This window comes from Schistocerca piceifrons, chromosome 2, assembly GCF_021461385.2.
Source record: "Schistocerca piceifrons isolate TAMUIC-IGC-003096 chromosome 2, iqSchPice1.1, whole genome shotgun sequence".
NCBI classification, from domain to species: domain Eukaryota; kingdom Metazoa; phylum Arthropoda; class Insecta; order Orthoptera; family Acrididae; genus Schistocerca; species Schistocerca piceifrons.
In genome coordinates, this window is record NC_060139.1 from 843,181,222 (window position 1) to 843,201,115 (window position 19,894).

Consider the following 19,894-nt stretch of genomic DNA (forward strand, 5'->3'; position numbering starts at 1 on the left):
CCCTTTTCTCCTAGATTTGCATGTTTTCTTCCCTGGACGTTTGGTTGGAATTATGTCCACAAGGTTGATAATGTAAACCTTCCTTTGATCCCATGACATCGCTTCCCAAAATGTGTTAAATGCTGCCTGCCTATCATCAGCAGAAAACTGATGACACTTCCATCAGAACGGATTTCTGGCACATCTTTGAAGTACATGTTGGACCTAATTTTCGTGCCTCTCTTGGAGTATCATGAGTGATTTTACCAATTCGACTTCTTTTGTATCCAATACAAGCCTGTCCACACATTCTCAGAATTTTATTGGCATTTTGCTTCCAATCTTCAGGATGTGGTTTAGACTTCCTTTTCCTGTCACTGCTTACGTCACCATAAACTACTTGGCCTTCACTGTCAGCATCATTACTGCTCCCGTGATCTTCCAATAATTTATCCAGAGTGTTTGGCAAACAATGAGCAGCATTGCATAGCAATGAGTGTGAAGTACTGTCGTCTCTAGTGGAAACTGTGACTGTGGTTTCATTTTGAGCATTGTTGGATACAGCCACTGAAGTTTCTAGATGGAAAAATATTTATAAATTAATTTAAGCAGACAAAGATGAAGCTCAAATTCATGTATTTATGAGAATGAGGGCATCCGTAATACCACTGTATCTGTAATACCATTAACAATAATCCCAAGAAAATTTACCTGCGTCATTAGATGTTGCAAGAACAGTAACCGAGAATCCCATGTACGAAATTAATTCTTCTTCGGTAAATGTAACTTCAGCGTTATGACTTTTCTGGCCTGTTCTTTGTTCTGCATTTACAGGAGATCCTACAAGAAAGTGGACAGTCTAGAAATCTTTGGTAGAAATGAATAAAGCACACAACGAGTGAAGTGGGGGCGTTCTGATTTATATCACAATAAGATACTTGCGGTGCTACTAACATTCGAAAGTGAATAATAAAACAATTTTCTTACCGCTGTCAGTCACTCTCAGGAACGATTCTCTGCTTTCATAAGCTGATTTCAGCTGAGAAATAATTTCTTCTACAGTAAAAAGATCGTCATTATCATGAATGAAGCTACAAGCATGGAACCACTTTCGAGCACTGTTAAATACGTAATAAGGCAGTAACAATGTGCTGTTGCTGTGTGTGCTTTTGTATTTACGTGGTATTGTTTACAGTATCCATAGATTGTAGATATGCGGTATTTAATTCTCTACAGTTCCGCGGTATTGTCATCTATTTATTTGCTGTGTCGCATATGCGATATTGTTTTAGATAATTTTTTTCATGGTAAATAATTAAAAATTCAGCATTATGGTGTTAAGAACAGATGCATGTATGGTTAACGACATCATCTGACACTGAAAAATGAAAAATCGGCAGTTTGTCAGTTACGCGGTATTGTTTCTTCATCGACAATATACTATAAAAAGGTACTACGGATTTCACTCTTTCGCACACCAAACCATAGGCTGACCAGCAGGAGTAGTTTCCATCTTCTTCAAACCATGCCTTCAATTAATATTGGAAACAGTAAGAGATGAAATACAAATGCTGTTAAATCAAATCACGTAACAATAATTAGCGTATAGACTCAACCGCAGATGACAGCAGAAAATGAAATTGAAAGAATAACAGAGAGATTAATACAAAAAAAGATCTACAAAAGAGTAATTGTTACAGGCGATCTCAACACAAGGGCAGACAAACCAACCACTAAAACAGAACTGGTCCTGGAGGAGGAGGATATAGCCTTGTCAACAAATCTGACCTGAAAATCTACATAGCAGCCAGTGGAACCACAGCAATAAACCTAGTATTATGCAGATGATGATGATGATGATGATGATGATGATATTTGGTTTGCAGCACACTCAACTGCACAGTTATCAGTGCCTGTACAAATTCCCAATCTTTACACATTTCCCGACCTGGCTGGGAATTGAACCCGGGACCCTGTAATCCAGAGATAGCAACACTACCCACTAGACCACGAGCTGCAGACTATTACTCAGAGGGGAAGGCATAAAGGAAGTTAACCAGAAAGCACTCTGGGTATTAGCAGTAGCACCAATAAGACTACATATACCAGTCACAACAACTTTTGAATTTAATCAGTCTTCAATGAGAACCAAGCCCAAGTCAAACACGATATCCAGGAAATTAGACACAGAGAAGTTAAAGAAAACCTGGGAAAAATAGAAAAAGCAAGATGTCTAATCAGCTCCAACAGACAAGGAAGTAGTGGAACTATGCACAATGACCCTACAATCATGTCAAAGAGAAATGAAAGACAGGAAATTTCAAACATGGTTCGACAAGGAGTGTTGTGGTGAACAGCAGAAGATGCTATCGGCACTACACTGAGCCAAAACCACAACACAACAGTATGACCTGTCACTATATACCGTGCAAAGGTCATACAAAAAACTAATAAAGAAGATGAAGGTGAACCACACACAAGTAGGTGCTAGATGACAAGCAGAATGTGCTCAAAGAGACCCATTGATAGCACTCAAAAACCTAAACCACCAATAATAAAAGGAATCTCAATGGACACATGGGAAAACCATTTTGAAGAGATCCTAAACCTGCAACACACGGTAACATCCTATGAAACAGTACAATGGAAACAATAGAACGAGACACCCCTACAACAAGACAAGAAGTACACCAAGTGATACGAAACTCAAAAAACAAAACTGTTTCAGGGCCAGGAGGAATATATACAGAATACCTCAAGGAATCCTATCACAAGATTGAAGACTACTGGTTGGAACTATTCAACACCTGCATGAGCACAGGGAAAATACGGGAACAAAGGAGAACTTCAACAATCAAAATTCTTTTCAATGGAAAAGAAGAAACCTTTAACCCAGTCTTATACAGAGGCACAGCCCTCAAAAACACATCTTTCAAAATTTTCATGGAAATATTAACCAGCATGCTTACCGTTGAAGTTTATGAAGTATATGTTCAATTACCAGAAAATCATTTTGGTTTCAGAAAGGAAAAAAGCTTAATGGAGAAGGTGCAAGACACACTATGATATCCAGAGAACAAATATTTTATAGTCTTCATATACACTATTAACAGGAAAACGAAGGTGCTAAACAGACTCACGTCATGGGCTACCGAAAAATGAGCTACAAATAAACTATAGCAAAACCAAACAGATAATTTTCAGAAGAGGTGGTAACTTCTCATCAAAAGACATTCTGGCCCTTCAAGACAAACCGACAGTAGTAGTACTGGCTACAAATATCTTGGAGTCACTCTGCAAACAACACTGACATCATTCAACAACCATGGGAAAGAAAGAGCAACAGAAGCAATAAAAGCAATTTACAATATCAAACAACCTCAAAAACTCCCAATAAAAATGTTCAAAGCATTAACACCAACTTATGGGATCCACACAATCTGGGACATTCTAAAAGTCAATGATATAGAAAGTCAATTTCCGGGCCTCAGGAAGACAGCGCCTTCAAGACTGGCTTATGTCTTAATGAAAGAAATCTTCTTCATGAAAGACATCAGAATGCAGATGCTCCTGCCCAATGCCAAGGCCTAAGAAAGCATATACCAAATGCTCATAGAAGAACATAACTATATCTCGAATGACTTCTATTCAACAGATGCCGCAATGACACAAGTCGAAACAGGCAAACTACAAACTCCAATAAGTGTTAACAAGATATACAACACATGGATGTCACCACAAGTTCTGCCAAAGAAATGAAGTTTTTGATGTTGTTGTTGTGGTCTTCAGTCCTGAGACTGGTTTGATGCAGCTCTCCATGCTACCCTATCCTGTGCAAGCTTCTTCATCTCCCAGTACCTGCTACAACCTACATCCTTCTGAATCTGCTTGGTGTATTCATCTCTTGGTCTCCCTCTACGACTTTTACCCTCCACGCTGCCCTCCAATGCTAAATTGGTGATCCCTTGATGCCTCAGAACATGTCCTCCCAATCGATCCCTTCTTCTAGTCACGTTGTGCCACAAATTTCTCTTCTCCCCAATTCTATTCAATATCTCCTCATTAGTTATGTGATCTACCCATCTAATCTTCAGTATTCTTCTGTAGCACCACATTTCGAAAGCCTCTATTCTCTTCTTGTCCAAACTATTTATCGTCCATGTTTCACTTCCATAAATGGCTACACTCCATACAAATACTTTCAGAAATGACTTCCTGACACTTAAATCTATACTCGATGTTAACAAATTTCTCTTCTTCAGAAACGATTTCCTTGCCATTGCAAGTCTACATTTTATATCCTCTCTACTTCGACCACAATCAGTTATTTTGCTGCCCAAATAGCAAAACTCCTTTACTACTTTAAGTGTCTCATTTCCTAATCTAATACCCTCAGTATCTCCCGACTTAATTCGACTACATTCCATTATCCTTGTTTTGCTTTTGTTGATGTTCATCTTATATCCTCCTTTCAAGACGCTATCCATTCCGTTCAACTGCTCTTCCAAGTCCTTTGCTGTCTCTGACAGAATTACAATATCATCGGCGAACCTCAAGGTTTTTATTTCTTCTACATGGATTTTAATACCTACTCCGAATTTTTCTTTTGTTTCCTTCACTGCTTGCTCAATATACAGATTGAATAACATCGGGGAGAGGCTACAACCCTTTCTCACTCCCTTCCCAACCACTGCTTCCCTCTCATGTCCCTCGACTCTCATAACTGCCATCTGGTTTCTGCACAAATTGTAAATAGCCCTTCACTCCCTGTATTTTACCCCTGCCACCTTTTAGAATTTGAAAGAGAGTATACCAGTCAACATTGTTAACAGCTTTCTCTACGTCTACAAATGCTAGAAACGTAAGTCTGCCTTTCCTTAATCTTTCTTCTAAGATAACTCGTAAGGTTAGTATTGCCTCACGTGTTCCAACATTTCTACGGTATCCAAACTGATCTTCCCCGAGGTCCGCTTCTACTAGTTTTTCCATTCGTCTGTAAAGAATTCGCATTAGTATTATGCAGCTGTGACTTATTAAACTGATAGTTCGGTAATTTTCACATCTGTCAACACCTGCTTTCTTTGGGATCGGAATTATTATATTCTTCTTGAAGTCTGAGGGTATTTCACCTGTCTCATACATCTTGCTCACCAGATGGTAGAGTTTTGTCAGGACTGGCTCACCCAAGGCCGTCAGTAGTTCTAATGGAATGTTGTCTACTCCCGGGGCCTTGTTTCAACTCAGGTCTTTCAGTGCTCTGTCAAACTCTTCACGCAGTATCGTATCTCCCATTTCATCTTCATCTACATCCTCTTCCATTTCCATAATATTGTCCTCAAGTATATCGCCCTTGTATAAACCCTCTATATACTCCTTCCATCTTTCTGCCTTCCCTTCTTTGCTTAGAAATGGGTTGCCATCTGAGCTCTTGATATTCATACAAGTGGTTCTCTTCTCTCCAAAGGTCTCTTTAATTTTCCTGTAGGCAGTATCTATCTTACCCCTAGTGAGACAAGCCTCTACATCCTTACATTTGTCCTCTAGCCATCCCTGCTTAGCCATTTTGCACTTCCTGTCGATCTCATTTTTGAGACGTTTGTATTCCTTTTTGCCTGCTTCATTTACTGCATTTTTATATTTTCTCCTTTCATCAATTAAATTCAATATTTTTTCTGTTACCCAAGGATTTCTACTAGCCCTCGTCTTTTTACCTACTTGATCGTCTGCTGCTTTCAGTACTTCATCCCTCAGAGCTGCCCATTCTTCTTCTACTGTATTTCTAACCCCCATTCCTGTCAATTGTTCCCTTATGCTCTCCCTGAAACTCTCTACAACCCCTCGTTCTTTCAGTTTATCCAGGTCCCATCTCCTTAAATTCCCACCTTTTTGCAGTTTCTTCAGTTTCAATCTGCAGTTCATAACCAAGAGATTGTGGTCAGAATCCATATCTGCCCCTGGAAATGTCTTACAATTTAAAACCTGGTTCCTAAATCTCTGTTTTACCATTATATAATCTATCTGATACCTTTTAGTATCTCCAGGATTCTTCCAGGTATACAACCTTCTTTTATGATTCTTGCACCGAGTGTTAGCTATGATTAAGTTATGCTCTGTGCAAAATTCTACAAGGCGGCTTCCTCTTTCACTTCTTCCCCCCAATCCATATTCACCTACTATGTTTCCTTCTCTCCCTTTTCCTACTCTCCAATTCCAGTCACCCATGACTATTAAATTTTCGTCTCCCTTCCCTACCTGAATAACTTCTTTTATCTCGCCATACATTTCATCAATTTCTTCATCATCTGCAGAGCTAGTTGGCATATAAACTTGTACTACTGTAGTAGGCATGGGCTTTGTGTCTATCTTGGCCACAATAATGCGTTCACTATGCTGTTTGTAGTAGCTAACCCGCACTCCTATTTTTTTATTCATTATTAAACCTACTCCTGCATTACCTCTATTTGATTTTGTATTTATAACCCTGTAATCACCTGACCAAAAGTCTTGTTCCTCCTGCCACCGAACTTCACTAATTCCCACTATATCTAACTTTAACCTATCCATTTCCCTTTTTAAATTTTCTAACCTACCTGCCCGATTAAGGGATCTGACATTCCACGCTCCGATCCGTAGAACGCCAGTTTTCTTTCTCCTGATAACGATGTCCTCTTGAGTAGTCCCCTCCCGGAGATCCGAATGGGGGAGAGAATATGAGAAGCAAAGTTCTGGAAAAAAACAACTGAAAGGACTCAAGTACCCAGTATTTGCCAGGGACCTGTGTGTGAAACATGAAGCAGAATGTTCTTATGATGAGCGAGTGGGAAAACATGAATGAAGAGGGCATTATACCCACTTGCAGGAGCTGTTAAATAAAAAGTGTTCAGAATTCCATCATGGTCTTTGGGTTGACAGGAGTCAAATTGTCTGTCAGTCTTTAAATGAAATTATGTCAAAACACAGAAATACATAGTGTTTCAGAAATTATTTTCCACAGCAGCACTGCTACTAGGGCAAGTACAAGGATTAAAAAATAGTTTCTCATCAATTAAAAATTTGGAGATCTAGAGATTAAAAGTTACATTCTGCTGTCGAGTCACAGACCGCTTGGAGCTAATAGTACAGAAAGCTGCCAGATGACCAGCCACCTACAAGAGTAGATGCACACATTGCAGAGAGGTGGTTAGTTGGTTACTTACATTTCCCATGGATCTTGTAGTGATGTGGAATGAATTATTTTACATTCAAATTGAAAATTAATTTGTACATATGGTTACAGTCTGAACTAAGTTTCCCTGCCAACAAATATTGTGACATAAGCCATGAACTGATGCTAAGGAAACAGAAAGCTGTTGCAGCTAGCCAGCCCACCTTTGATAAAGATGCTATTGGTTAAGGCGACCACCATGATTCGTCCAGAGTCTAGGACACCACTGACAATTAGACATAACTCCTTGTGCTATAAGACAACCAGGTAAAAGACCATAGACTCTAAAAAGGCTTAGATTTTGGCAATATAAATTTACCATTTGTTTAACATATAATAAAAAATGCCTTTCTGGTGTGAAGCTATCCAGTTTGGTTTACAGTACAACAGCAATCCCACTCCAAAGTTTCAGTATCATCTCACTTTGAGGACATGCAGTCAAATGCCAATGTAGGATTTCACTTGCTCCTGGTGGTTGCAACTTAATTCATAGACTGCATTTGACAAAGGAATGGGATTAAACTTTTCTAAATAGAAAGTGAACTACATAAAAGCCATTTGACTCATTAGTGTGTGTCAACTACTAAAATCATTAGTACACCATAAGTTAATAGCTGTAATTACTTGCAAGATAGGACAGCATTATTGGAAAGACAATATTAATAATATTACAGCTTGAGCGTATCATTTTATTGTAATCTCATGCTTTTTTCCATCAGTTAATTTCTGAATTCCACATATAAACTCACATTTACAAATGTAAGAGCATAATCACCTTCTTCCACAGCTTCTGTGGGTATAGTCTCTGAAGCAGATCCATCTTCTGGTATAATTCCTGAAACCCTTAATATGTCACTCAAAGTTGAATTCTTATTTAGCTGTTCTTGACTGAGATCGAGAACAATAACATTTCCCTATAACAACAAAAACCTTTTCTTAGCACACTGAAACTGACAGTATAATGAGTCTAACAATGGAAAATCCAGGCTGGAATATCAACAATATTATCAAAAGGACAGATAGCTACTTTCCATAAAGGCGACACATCAAGTTGCACGCAGGCACGATGAAAAGTCTTATGTATTAGCTTTTAGCCAAAACCTTCTTCAGAAAAGAGAGTGCACAAAGAAGAAGAAGAATGCTTTGGCTTAAAGCTAATATGTAACAGTATTTTCATAGTGAATGTCTGCAACTCAGCTTGTCATCTTTACAACACGAATAAAATAAAGCCCCTTTTCTTACATGAGTTGTGGTTGCTGATAAATTTCCACTCTGCTGGGTTGCAGGGTGAACAACATGAGATGATTTTACCAGTGACAGTACAGATGAGTGGTGGCCTGCAGGCATTCCTGATTTTCCAACCAATACCTTGCCAAGTATTTCCTGGAATAACAGAGTTAGAAAATTTCAATGAAATAATGACAAGAGTTAAAACAGTAACACTCATATGTGTAACTTGAAAATGACTATAATAAATCATTCAGTGCTAAGCACCAAATTTCACAAAGCTAGTATTTGCATAAAATCATCAATAAAATTTTGAAGTGGAAAAGGGAAAATAAGTCCCCTTTCAACACTGATAATATTAATAATACTTTCATTACGTTTTAATGATAGAGTTTAACTAACCTTTCCTCCTTGAGGCAGTGTAATGCTTCGACTTAAAGCAGAACCTGAAGGCTTTTGTACCAATATCACATTTGGTTTTCCACCAATACCTTTAGAAACATTGCTGTTTTGTGCAGAAATGTGTACAGTTTGTAATGGCTTAGAAATGTTTTTTGTAATCACAGTTGTTGGTGCTGTACGGATCTCTGACACCGAAGAGTTAGAATGTGGTGCAGATGCAGTGTTGATAGTCACCATGCGGGATACAGTACCTGCTGAAAAAGCATATATCTTCTAGAATAATTTCTTATAAGTAAAACTGTTAAGCCTTAACATATGTTATTTGACAATCTGATTCCATTTTTCCATCAATTTTCTTAACAAAAGTTCCAGTTGCCGTTCTCAGGTGCTACCTGTGATGGCATAACACGCATCAATATTGCAGCATCTAACCATATATCAGTTCAAAGCTCTTTGCTGTGAAACAACATCTCTGACCATTACATATATTGTGGTTCAAGTGACAATGACATGGTTATCATGTTTAAAATAACGGTTGTTAGTGCTGTAGCTCAAGCATGCCAGCTTATTGGGAAGATAGTTGGAACTTATACTGTTGAAATATCAACTGCAGAAACGGAGTGCTTCAGTGACTGCACATCTGAAACCTAATGAATCAGGAAGTCTGTTAAGCACATGCCAAAGTGCATATACTGTATTGGATGAGACTAATTTCTTCAAAAAATGTCATCATACAAATTAGAAACATTATAAAGTGAATGGATAGATAAAATATCTACTCAGCAAGTGGTGGCAGGAGAATACACACATACTAAAAGGTGTGTGTGTGTGTGTGTGTGTGTGTGTGTGTGTGTGTGTGTGTGTGTGTGTGTGTGTGTGTGCGTGCGCGCGCTACTCACCACTTAATCGGATATGCTAGCAAAATAATACAGATATGGTTTCAATATATTTTACATTTTATAAAATAACTTCACACACACACACACACACACACACACACACACACACACACACACAGGGAGGGACAGAGAGAGTTCTAGGAATGGTATCAGCCAACTTCAGGCCATGATGTAATGCATGTTTTCATAAAATGCTGTTTTGTGGCTATTAATGCTTGAGTGGGCGATTCGTTTTTCATAGCACGAGCGGGTGCGAGGTGCACTTTGCAGGCATAAAGAATAGCTGCCTTTATGTTATCAAGCTAAACCCTTCTGAAGAAAATTCTGGTTTAATCTTAGTTTAATTAAACAACAATAGAACAAATTAGCTAAATTACTATTTAATTAAACAATAAAAAGTAAACCTTTTATTGTATCACTCTGTTGCCGCACACAAGAATTAAACCATAGTAATGATCCATTCAAAGTCTTAAACAGTCAGTTGCATCGGATCACTTAAACGATTATTAATTATCTCATAGATTACTGCCTAATTGTGGGACTGTGCTACTAGCTCCGATTCTGAGTCTTTTTTTGCAGAGATTGTAATTTTTTTCCACCTAGTTCGCAGTTTATTTTATATTACTGCTGCTCACTTGGCCATATGACAACACAACTTATTACTGTGTTAGCTGAGGCAATAATGAAGAATAGATACAGGCTTGCAATTATAAAACCACAATGGATCGTACAAAACAATGTTATCTGTGATCGGCACACTTTATACACAGGTGTGCCCACTCAAGGGTTAAAATGGTATTCTAATTTAATTTTGGTATTATAGTGGTGTAGGTTACAGTTTAATTTTGAATTATGTTCATTCTGGTTTTCCTGTTTTACTGAACAATACCAATTTATTAGAGAATTACTTAACTTTAGGAGGTAACATTTTTGAAACTGTCAACAGGAACATTAAAAAATGGATGTACGTGAAACTATCATAGCTTTCAGGACAATTCTTCCTTGTGGAAGTAAGTGGGGTAGGTTGCATAGCGTTAAAAATTGAAGGACAGGCCACTGAGACCAGAGAATGAGAGCAACTAGGTTTTTATGAAGATGAGGGCAGACAAAGGTAAAGGAGAGGCATCAGACAAAGTAGGAGTCAAATGCAGTACATTAATAAGCACTGTGCCAATTTTAGTTCAGATATGATGGGGGCAGAGAGAGGAATAAAGATGGATTACAAGAAAGAGAAATGAAATGAACAGTACACTTAAGAATTAAAAGAAGAAGACGTGGAGGAAAAACTCAAAGCAGAAGAAGGGGGGATGGGGTGGGGCAGGATGGGGTGGGGAGGGAGGAGAATAAGGGTGATGTATATATATAACACACTAGCCAATTCCTCTTTCTTTACCACCTAGTGCCTCACTCATCTCTGTTGATGCCACCTCCCTGTACACAAACATTGCCCAATGCACAATATTTTGCTGCTATTGAACACTACCTTTCCAGATGCCCGTCTGACTCCAAATCTACAGCTTATTTTCTGGTCACCATGACAAACTATATCCTCACCCACAATTAATCTATATCTACAACTTCCTTTCTGGTCACCATGATGAACTATATCCTCACCCACAGTTACTTCTCCTTTGAAGCCATCATCTATAAAAAAAAATTAATGGTACAGCAATAGGCAACTGCATAGCACCATCCTATGCCAACCTATTCATGGGCCATCTAGAGCAGGCCTGTTCACCAATCTGCTAATGTGAGGTGGCTCGCCATCACACCACAGAACAACTGGCTAGCTCACAGTGACATATCACAGGAAAGGGTGGAGTGAGTGGAAGGTAGTGTGAAAAGGGATAGGCACAAGATAACTTCCCAACAAGTCTTAATTCTATGGCCAATAATGTCACATTCTATGGAGTGCACTGCTTTATGATGGCTCATTAACACATTTTGTAGCACATTTATTTTCTAAGACTGTTATATTAATGAGAAATGACAACAAAATAAAACATTCCTCAATATTTTAATGGGGGAAGAACATAAGGCAATTCAGTATGAAAAATGATATTTCTTAATGATTCATTCAGCCTTGTGATGAATGCCATTTTAGAACAAAATTTAAATTGACACCTACATTTCATTACCACTTTATTTGAATGTTAAACACAGAAATACAAGAAGTCAATTAATATTATTCATTTTGCTATTCAGTACAATATCAATGTTTGGTACCACTTTCTGACCACTGCTAACTCCAAGACAACTTTTAAGTTGAAGTCTGGCAGTGAGCCTCTGTGGGTAGATATCGTTCTCTTCACTGCAGAGAAATGTTGCTCCCACAAGTATATAGATTGGAGCACTGGCATAACCCCAGCTGCAGACTTCTAAAATTAAGGAAATTTATGTAGAGGAAATAAACGTCTGTGAGACTAATTTTGTTATGAAAATTATCATGCAACTGTCACATTGCATTTCTGTAAGTTCTAAGTGCGACTCAGTTTAAACACTGTCAATGCCAACTGAAAATCAATGAAATTCCGCAATGCTTTGCGCACTGAAACTCAATATGGTAACTTGTCCGAACTGCAGATTAATTTGTTGAGTGTTTCTTCAGGAAAAAAATTTATATATTTTTTCATAGTGGAAATGTTGGGGGATATTATTCAGATGTTTATTTCTTGCTACCGTACGATGAATAGTTATTTCCACCACATCACTTAACAGCACTTTCTTTAATTTTTGCAGCTCCGCTTCTTGCTGATCACTTTTTAATTGTTCATAATTGTTTGTGGGGAAGGTATTGTAATATCACTGTCAATTGAATTCTTTCATTATGTTCAGATTTTTGAAACACTCTAAGCTCTTCAATACACGTTCACATACCATAAACACACACTAACGAGTCTTAAATTAATGTTGGTGTGTCTCAGCTTCACTTTGTAGTTCCTAAGCCAGCCGTAATCCTACTTTTCATTGATTTAAACATGCTACATTCCACTTTAAGCACTGCACCACAAGTATATATCACCGTAAGTACATATCCTCATTTTTAAGGTTACGCCAAACCTATCTATGACCGTTGTTCTGAAGATAGCATCACATTTCTTGCATTTCCCCCTGTGCTACATAGTGATGTCTGACCACCCTCTTTTACCACAATTGTCATTACACAGGCTGTGAGTGAGCATAAGTTCTCTTGTTCGCCTAACTGCATGATCTAAAGGAATACTTCTTAAACACTCAGAATCCCAAATCCATCACCTGGTGCAGATTCATTAATGATATCTTCATGATCTGGACAGTGGGTGAGGACACCCTCTTCAAATTCCTCCATAAACCCCACACCTTCTCCTCCATTTGGTACACCTGATCCTCCTCAGCCCAACGAGCTACTTTTCTTAACGTTGACTTCCACTTCAATCGAGGATAGCTTCATCAAAGGTGCTTTACACTGTAGGAGGAGACCAAGGCTAGGCCCAGAATACACTAGCACAGAGAGCTGATCAAACTAGTCTTCGGACTGAAGACCTCAATGACAATGACAATAATGATGGCAACAACAAACAACAACTTACAAGTAAAGAGCATTACCAAGTCACTTTATTTTTACATTTAGATATGAGACTGGTAATTTTTCCCTGCCAAAGTTGAGTCAAACCCACTTCTTGTGTAATTTGCTCTATAAGACCCATCTGCTCTTTCTCTGTGATGCTAGTACATTTTGAACAGAGTTTATGAGACAGTGTACTTTGACACCTTAGGCAACATATGTTTTAGAAGTTTTTGAGCAATTTCTTGTACACCATGATTAAAAGTGTATATTTCTACAGTGCTGAGTAATGGATATCAGAATATTGATTGTATGGTATCAACTGAAAGACAGCAAATAACTTTTTTTTTAAATTTATCTTGTACACAAGAGATCTAGCACAGAAAAGTACTAATGGATTATGACTACAGCAAAACAGCACGCTGTTGCAAAACAGCACGCTGTTGCAAAACAGCACGCTGTTATTTGAATATTTCTGTTGAAGTGGTTATGGAAAATAACCATCTGAACAAATTCAGGTAATCTGCAATATAGGATGCTAATTTATTAGCCTGGTCAAAACTCTAAATAAAACAACATTTATTTACATCTAAGTAACTGTTTATTTGCAAGATTAATATTTATGAGAAGAAAGTCACTGTTTCTTCGAAACAGACTTCACACATGATGAAATGAACATTGTGGAAGCAGTTCTTTTTGGCGCAGCACAAAATATGTCTTCATATGATGTAGTTGGCATGGAGAACTTCTCACAGCATGGGAAACAAATCTTTTTCAGAACTTTTGTTTTCAACATTAATTAATGAAATGCAAAATGTGTCTTCATTAAGGCAAAGAAATTCCTGCTGTTTAGTTCCACAGGGCGTAATAAAACAATCAATTACTGATGTTGAATCAAAAGTGCCTGTGGCAGCTGGACCACAAACTAACTGACAGCTACAGTATACAGCAGTTTTATTCACTACATCAGCCACACAGGGAGAGAGTCCCACCAAAATATGTAGCAGGAAATAAACTTGTCATCCGGAGCATGGTCTTTGGTAAGGTTGTGAGTCTCTTTTGGATGGTAGTACTTGTTTGAGGCTGATGTTGTTTGTAAGGTAAAAGTGTAAGTGGCACTTCTGGAAATTAGTATGTCAGTTTTACACTGCTGATTGACACAGTAGCAATTTTACCATTTAGTACAATATCCAGTGTTCATTCTCTTCTTTCAGTCACTTTATGTGGGCCTGTGTATGAAGCTTGTAGCGATGGATTGACACCGTCTGTATGCAACATAACATGTGTGCTTTCCAGGTCATGATGCATGAAGATAGGCATTGTTCTGTGTCAGGAGGTTTGATGTTGGCAAATGCGTCTAAGGTGATTCCTCGAGTGACAAATTAAATCCGATAAGTCATGGCTCGGTAGCTGTGAAGATCTCAGATCAATGAAGTCGTTGAGCAGCTTAAGTGTTTTGCCATATACAATGCTGAAAATTAGTCTAAGTCTGTTTTGTAAGCTGTGTGGAGGCCAATTATGACAATCTTGCAATCATGTCATTGCTTGCTGGGTAGTAACAGATTGTCCATAGATGGAGAGTGCCACAGAATTTGCTGAATTGCTTAACTACAACTCAAAATGTGTAATTTTGTGCAGCAAACAACTGAATTCAGAAACACATTTTGAAATGAAGGCAGAGGTTAGCATCTCCATTGATATGTTGTCAGATGGTGTAGCTTTCACTGAATGGGTAAACTGATCAATGGTTGTTGTCAGGGAACAAATTACTTTGGTGAAATGATGTATTGCACTGGCTTTTTTTGAACCAAAGAATGATGATCATCACTATAAAAGCTTATTTTCATAATGCATTAGCCAATCTACTGTTTGGATATGTATCTTATTTATGTGCAAAAATCAAACAATGGAAATCCTGGATCAAATGTAATAATATTATGAAAAGGAAAGTTGCTACTCACCATACAGTGGAGATGCTAAGTCACAGACAGACTCAACAAAAAGACTGTCACAAATAAATAAGGCCTTCATCAACAATAGATGTAAATACACAAAACACACACACACACACACACACACACACACACACAACTGCAGTCTCAGGCAACTGAAAATAGTGCGGTGAGCAAGACTGAAGAATAGGAAGTGTTATCTTCTGAACAGACTACTCCACCACGTGATATTGTGGTAAAGAACCAGTGGAACATGGCATGTGGCGACCATGACAGGACTGAGAACAAATATGCCAGGGAGTTAATAAAAGAACCAGAATAGTAAACACAAATTTGAAATTTTAAGGGAAACGGGTGACTTGTGGGTACATAGATTTGTGGGAGTTGATATCTGTTGTCAACAGTAATGGAGATCAAAGGCCAAGATTGCGCAGCAGTGCAAAATCAATTGCTAGCACTGTGAATCAAGTGTTTTGAAAAGGTTTGGGGTGGCCAATGAGCAATTATTAAATCCTTTGACTACAATTACGATGGAGAAGAAAATTACTAGTCCATGTGTCAGAAGATTCAAGTATGATTAAGAAGGGCTTTGATTGTAATAATACCATGACCAACCTACAACAGCAACTGCAGATCGCAGCTGTAGCTTGTCAATCTACAGTGGCTACAGTGTCAATGATGCACCCATTTTCAATGATGCAGCACGACCCACACACCAATCCAGCTTCCCGCCGGCATTAACACACGGCAAGATTCTGGTGAGCTGTATAAAATCCAAATTGATTAGTTTCCAAAACATCTTTTTTGCATCATGAGTGAAACTGCAAGTAGCTTTGCAACCAAGATTTATCAGTGTATTACAGTGATATAGCCTAGCCCTGTTACAATATTAAGATGAGATTAATTAAAATGTGTTAGTGTAGGCATTGTATGCCAATCGTGACAAGAAAAATGGATGTGGACATCCTGGGCTGGTTCAGAACATTTAGTGAGAATCTTGAGTTAATTGTCACACTTGGACAAGCAAACACAGCACTAGAGAATTTAAAAAAGAAATAAAAATGACAAACATGATACTAGCACATACTAAACAAGAATTAAAAAATAAAGTAAAAACAACAAATGCCACACTAGAACAGCATATCAATGTTTTAACTAGGAAAAAGCCACGAAACACAAAACAGCATATTGCAGTTATAGACAACACTTTCCAACTTACCAGAGGAGATAAATTAGGAAATATTGAAACAGTGGTATTTAGTTAGAAATGAAGTGAATGAGTAGTTTAGAGATGTGATCAAGGATTTGAAACAATTAAAAGAATTAACTGATATGGAATTTAACACAATACACACTAAAATCTCATGCACACAAGTAAGGTTAAGTGTGTTGGAACAAAGCAAAGATTCAGATGTAGTCACTATTTCAGGCTCTACACTTCCTGGTTTCGAGAATTGTATCACTGACCTATATGACTACAAAGAATGAGAAAGGACTGAATTATCTGTAGATACACATCACTGTAATGTGGTAACAAACAGAGCAGAGAGCGAACCACAGAATTTTGGATGAATTAACTGAGACTAAGGATGGAATCTTGGAGGAGATACTTAATCCAAGCACAGATGCCATACCACATGTAGGTTGAGAAAGGAACAGGAGGTGGCAATTGGTGTCCTTATGACAGAAGTTTCTGAAGTAACAAATTCTTATACAGTAGATTTTTAGCAAATATTTATATGTACCTCTGAAAGGTACTTATGAAGAGTTAAGCCTTGAGCACAGTCTGTGTCAGCAGAGGTTGGATATGAGTGAATGTACCAAAGTATATTGTGGTATTTGTTGTTGATGTGAGTAGTATTTCAACAGGAATAGGTATTTGACTGTAGCATTATTCTATGAAAGAGTTTCACAAAAACCAGCATACAATTCATTATCTGTAGAAGCAATAAGGTTTATTAATAGTGTATGCTGCATAATTTTAGGCATGCTACTTTATGTAGATGCTTGATTCTCAATAGGAAGAAGTGTACTGTCCATTGAAAGCATTGGAAGCCAAGATTGAAGATGTGTCTATTGCCCAAATCCTGAGGATAGTTCAGTCATTTTATGGTGCTGATGACATCGCATGGCACATCTGATGCTGTGTGCCTCTCAAAAACTAGTATCTTAACTGGATGCATTTTTATTTAGTTTATGATGTTGGTTAAAATTGTTCAATTTTATTTACTCTTATTTACTTATCTGAGGCAGTGGCATTATGTATACAGTTACTGTTCTTTGTTTATTGTTGGAAGAGAGGAACAGTATTACAGATGAAGTTGTCTCACTGTGTAATGTTAGCAAAATGCAGCAAATGTAGATGTTTAGTATAACTGCTGGCTCAGTAACAAGGTATAAGATTTCAGTTAAGTCTATCCCTCACAAGCATTAGAGGTAATGCATTAATAGACTGGGATTTAATATTTAATGGTAATTTGTTATACAGAAGGAATTCTTCCAAGCATGTGGGGCACCTTATGTTACATCATTATTGGTTTTATAAATGGAAGTACACGTTAAAGTCGGAAAAGATAGATTGCTACTTACTGTAAAGATGACATGTTAAGTTGCAGACAGGCACAATTAAAAGCCAGCTACACATAAGGTTTTGGCCATAGCCTTCATCAGAAAAAGGAACACATACAATTCATTCTTGTGTGAAAGAATGGTGTGTGTTTCATTTTCTGACAAAGTTTGTCGCCAAAAGCTTAGTGTAAATGCCTGTCTGCAACTTAATGTGTCATCTTTACAGTAAGTAGCAATCCATTTTTTCCTACATTGCTGGTATTGAAAACTGAAGTAGATGTTAGTAATGATAGGACATTTATGTTGAGAGTATTTAATTGTGGGGCTGAAGCCTTGATTATTATTTATTTACTGCTATCTGAAAGAATAATTAAAGAGATACAAAGATTAACCTGGGTCTATTGTTCTATGAAACAAGTGACCTGTGCACAGATGATCCCAGAGTTTTAAGCTATCCTTTATGAATTACCTCACTTGTCAACTGGACTTTCCCCAGAAGTAGTACGAATAAAAAGTTCATAGGAGAATGGCTGTTCAATTTTTTTTGTTGGTCTGAAATAGAAGAGGTACCACCTAGAAAATTACAAGAAAAGTTAGAAAGGAATTTAAATACACATGCACAATTTCGAGTCCAAGAACATAATTTAAAAGCAAGTGCCCCTTATTTCAAACATAATGAAATGATTTTAGTGGAATTCTTTCATCACAGTACACAATTAAAGAAAGAAACAAGCAAGTTTTCCCATCATTATGAAGGTCCCTATAAAAGTATAGCAACTCCACAGCTGAAGTCTGTTTTCTTAGTATACTCTTTGAGTGGAAAAGAGAAAGGTCTCTCTCTAATATGGATATGATCAAAAGATATGTGTCATAAGAAACACACCTTTCCAATTAACGTAGTTTTACATGAATATGTGGTAAACAACAGAAATTAAGTAACCTTAGACTGCAGAACCTAGACGAGTTATTTCTTTTTTCAATTGGTGCTGGATGTTAGCTCCATCACTTTTGATGAGTGAATCAAGGACGATATACCATTAGCTATGAAGTGTAAGCATGACGAACTAAATCCCCCTGGGTATGAATATGGACTGTACTAAGAGTATGTTACCTTGGAGATACATGTTTATAAGGAGAAGGCAGAGTTGTAAATACTATTAATACAATATCATACTCTAACCAGTATGTATGTATGGTGTGATAGAATGATAGGTGGACCCAGAGGAAAAGAATGACCTATATCTGAGAGAAGAAGGATACGTAAATCTGGACACTATTGCTGTGGACAATTAAATGACTGTGTAGAGAGAATCTTTCTGTGGAGAGAAGTGTATCTGGACAGTTACTATGTAAGTTGGTACCTTTACTTTCGAGGCTCTTCCAGAGCACCGAAGTACATGAATTTACCTGATTTTCTTAATCTGTTTCATATGCTAATTTAAAGATGACATTATTCTCCATGTTTGATTATGAGATGACCAACAAAAAATACTTGTTGATTGTTCAAAACATGTAACTCTGCTGGTTTGGGGGCACTTTATGAATATTGAAGGTGTTTGATAAGGAACTGGCCTCATAACAATGAAATGTGGACTTACCTGTAACAACTACACAGGGCAATATCCCAATATGGATCTGTGAGTTTTGTGGAGTCTTGTACACTCCTCCTACAGGAATCTCTCTCTCTTTTCTTTTAAGAGTATTGGAGATGATAAGTAACACAGTTTGGTTTATAGGAATTTTCTATGGGAGGTCTGTATGATTTAAGCCACTAAATTTCTGGTGCCTATATGGATGAAACCAAGGAGTTTGTTCTGTATGGTATGTAAAACAATTTTATCCTCCATCTCATAAGTGAAGAACCTGTCAGAAAGGGAGTGCAATGGTGGGGGCCACGAGTGGGGTGGGGGAGGGGGGTGGGGGTGGTGAGAGTTTGTATCAGCCTTTTCTTCTCCTCCTGGAGTACCTTGACTATCTTCCATCTTTACCATATTCAATAGTCTCCATTATGGACTCCTTCAAATGAAGCTGGATTCACAGGCTTACCAGAAGTGTAGCACACATCCAGTGATTTTCAAAAGTTTTGTGAGCATGGTTGGACGAGCCTGAGTGCTGGAAT

The 19,894-nt window shown here is 37.7% G+C and overlaps 1 protein-coding gene across 3 annotated transcripts in view; it reads right to left on the bottom strand.

Annotated features, from left to right (window-relative positions):
* LOC124777329 (BRCA2-interacting transcriptional repressor EMSY) overlaps window positions 1–19,894 on the bottom strand; it is a 298,543-nt gene that overhangs the window by 99,547 nt on the left and 179,102 nt on the right. For 2 of the 3 annotated variants that reach the window (XR_007015714.1, XM_047252688.1), the window contains exons 10-12: window positions 8,813–9,066; window positions 8,426–8,566; window positions 7,959–8,097 (exon numbers count right to left, since the gene is read on the bottom strand). Coding sequence is in view for 2 of the 3 variants with exons in the window: in XM_047252688.1 (XP_047108644.1) it covers window positions 7,959–8,097; window positions 8,426–8,566; window positions 8,813–9,066 (534 nt within the window). In the remaining variant the exon portion in view is untranslated. The remainder of the gene's footprint in view (window positions 1–7,958; window positions 8,098–8,425; window positions 8,567–8,812; window positions 9,067–19,894) is intronic. The other variant, XM_047252690.1, reaches the window with a different exon arrangement.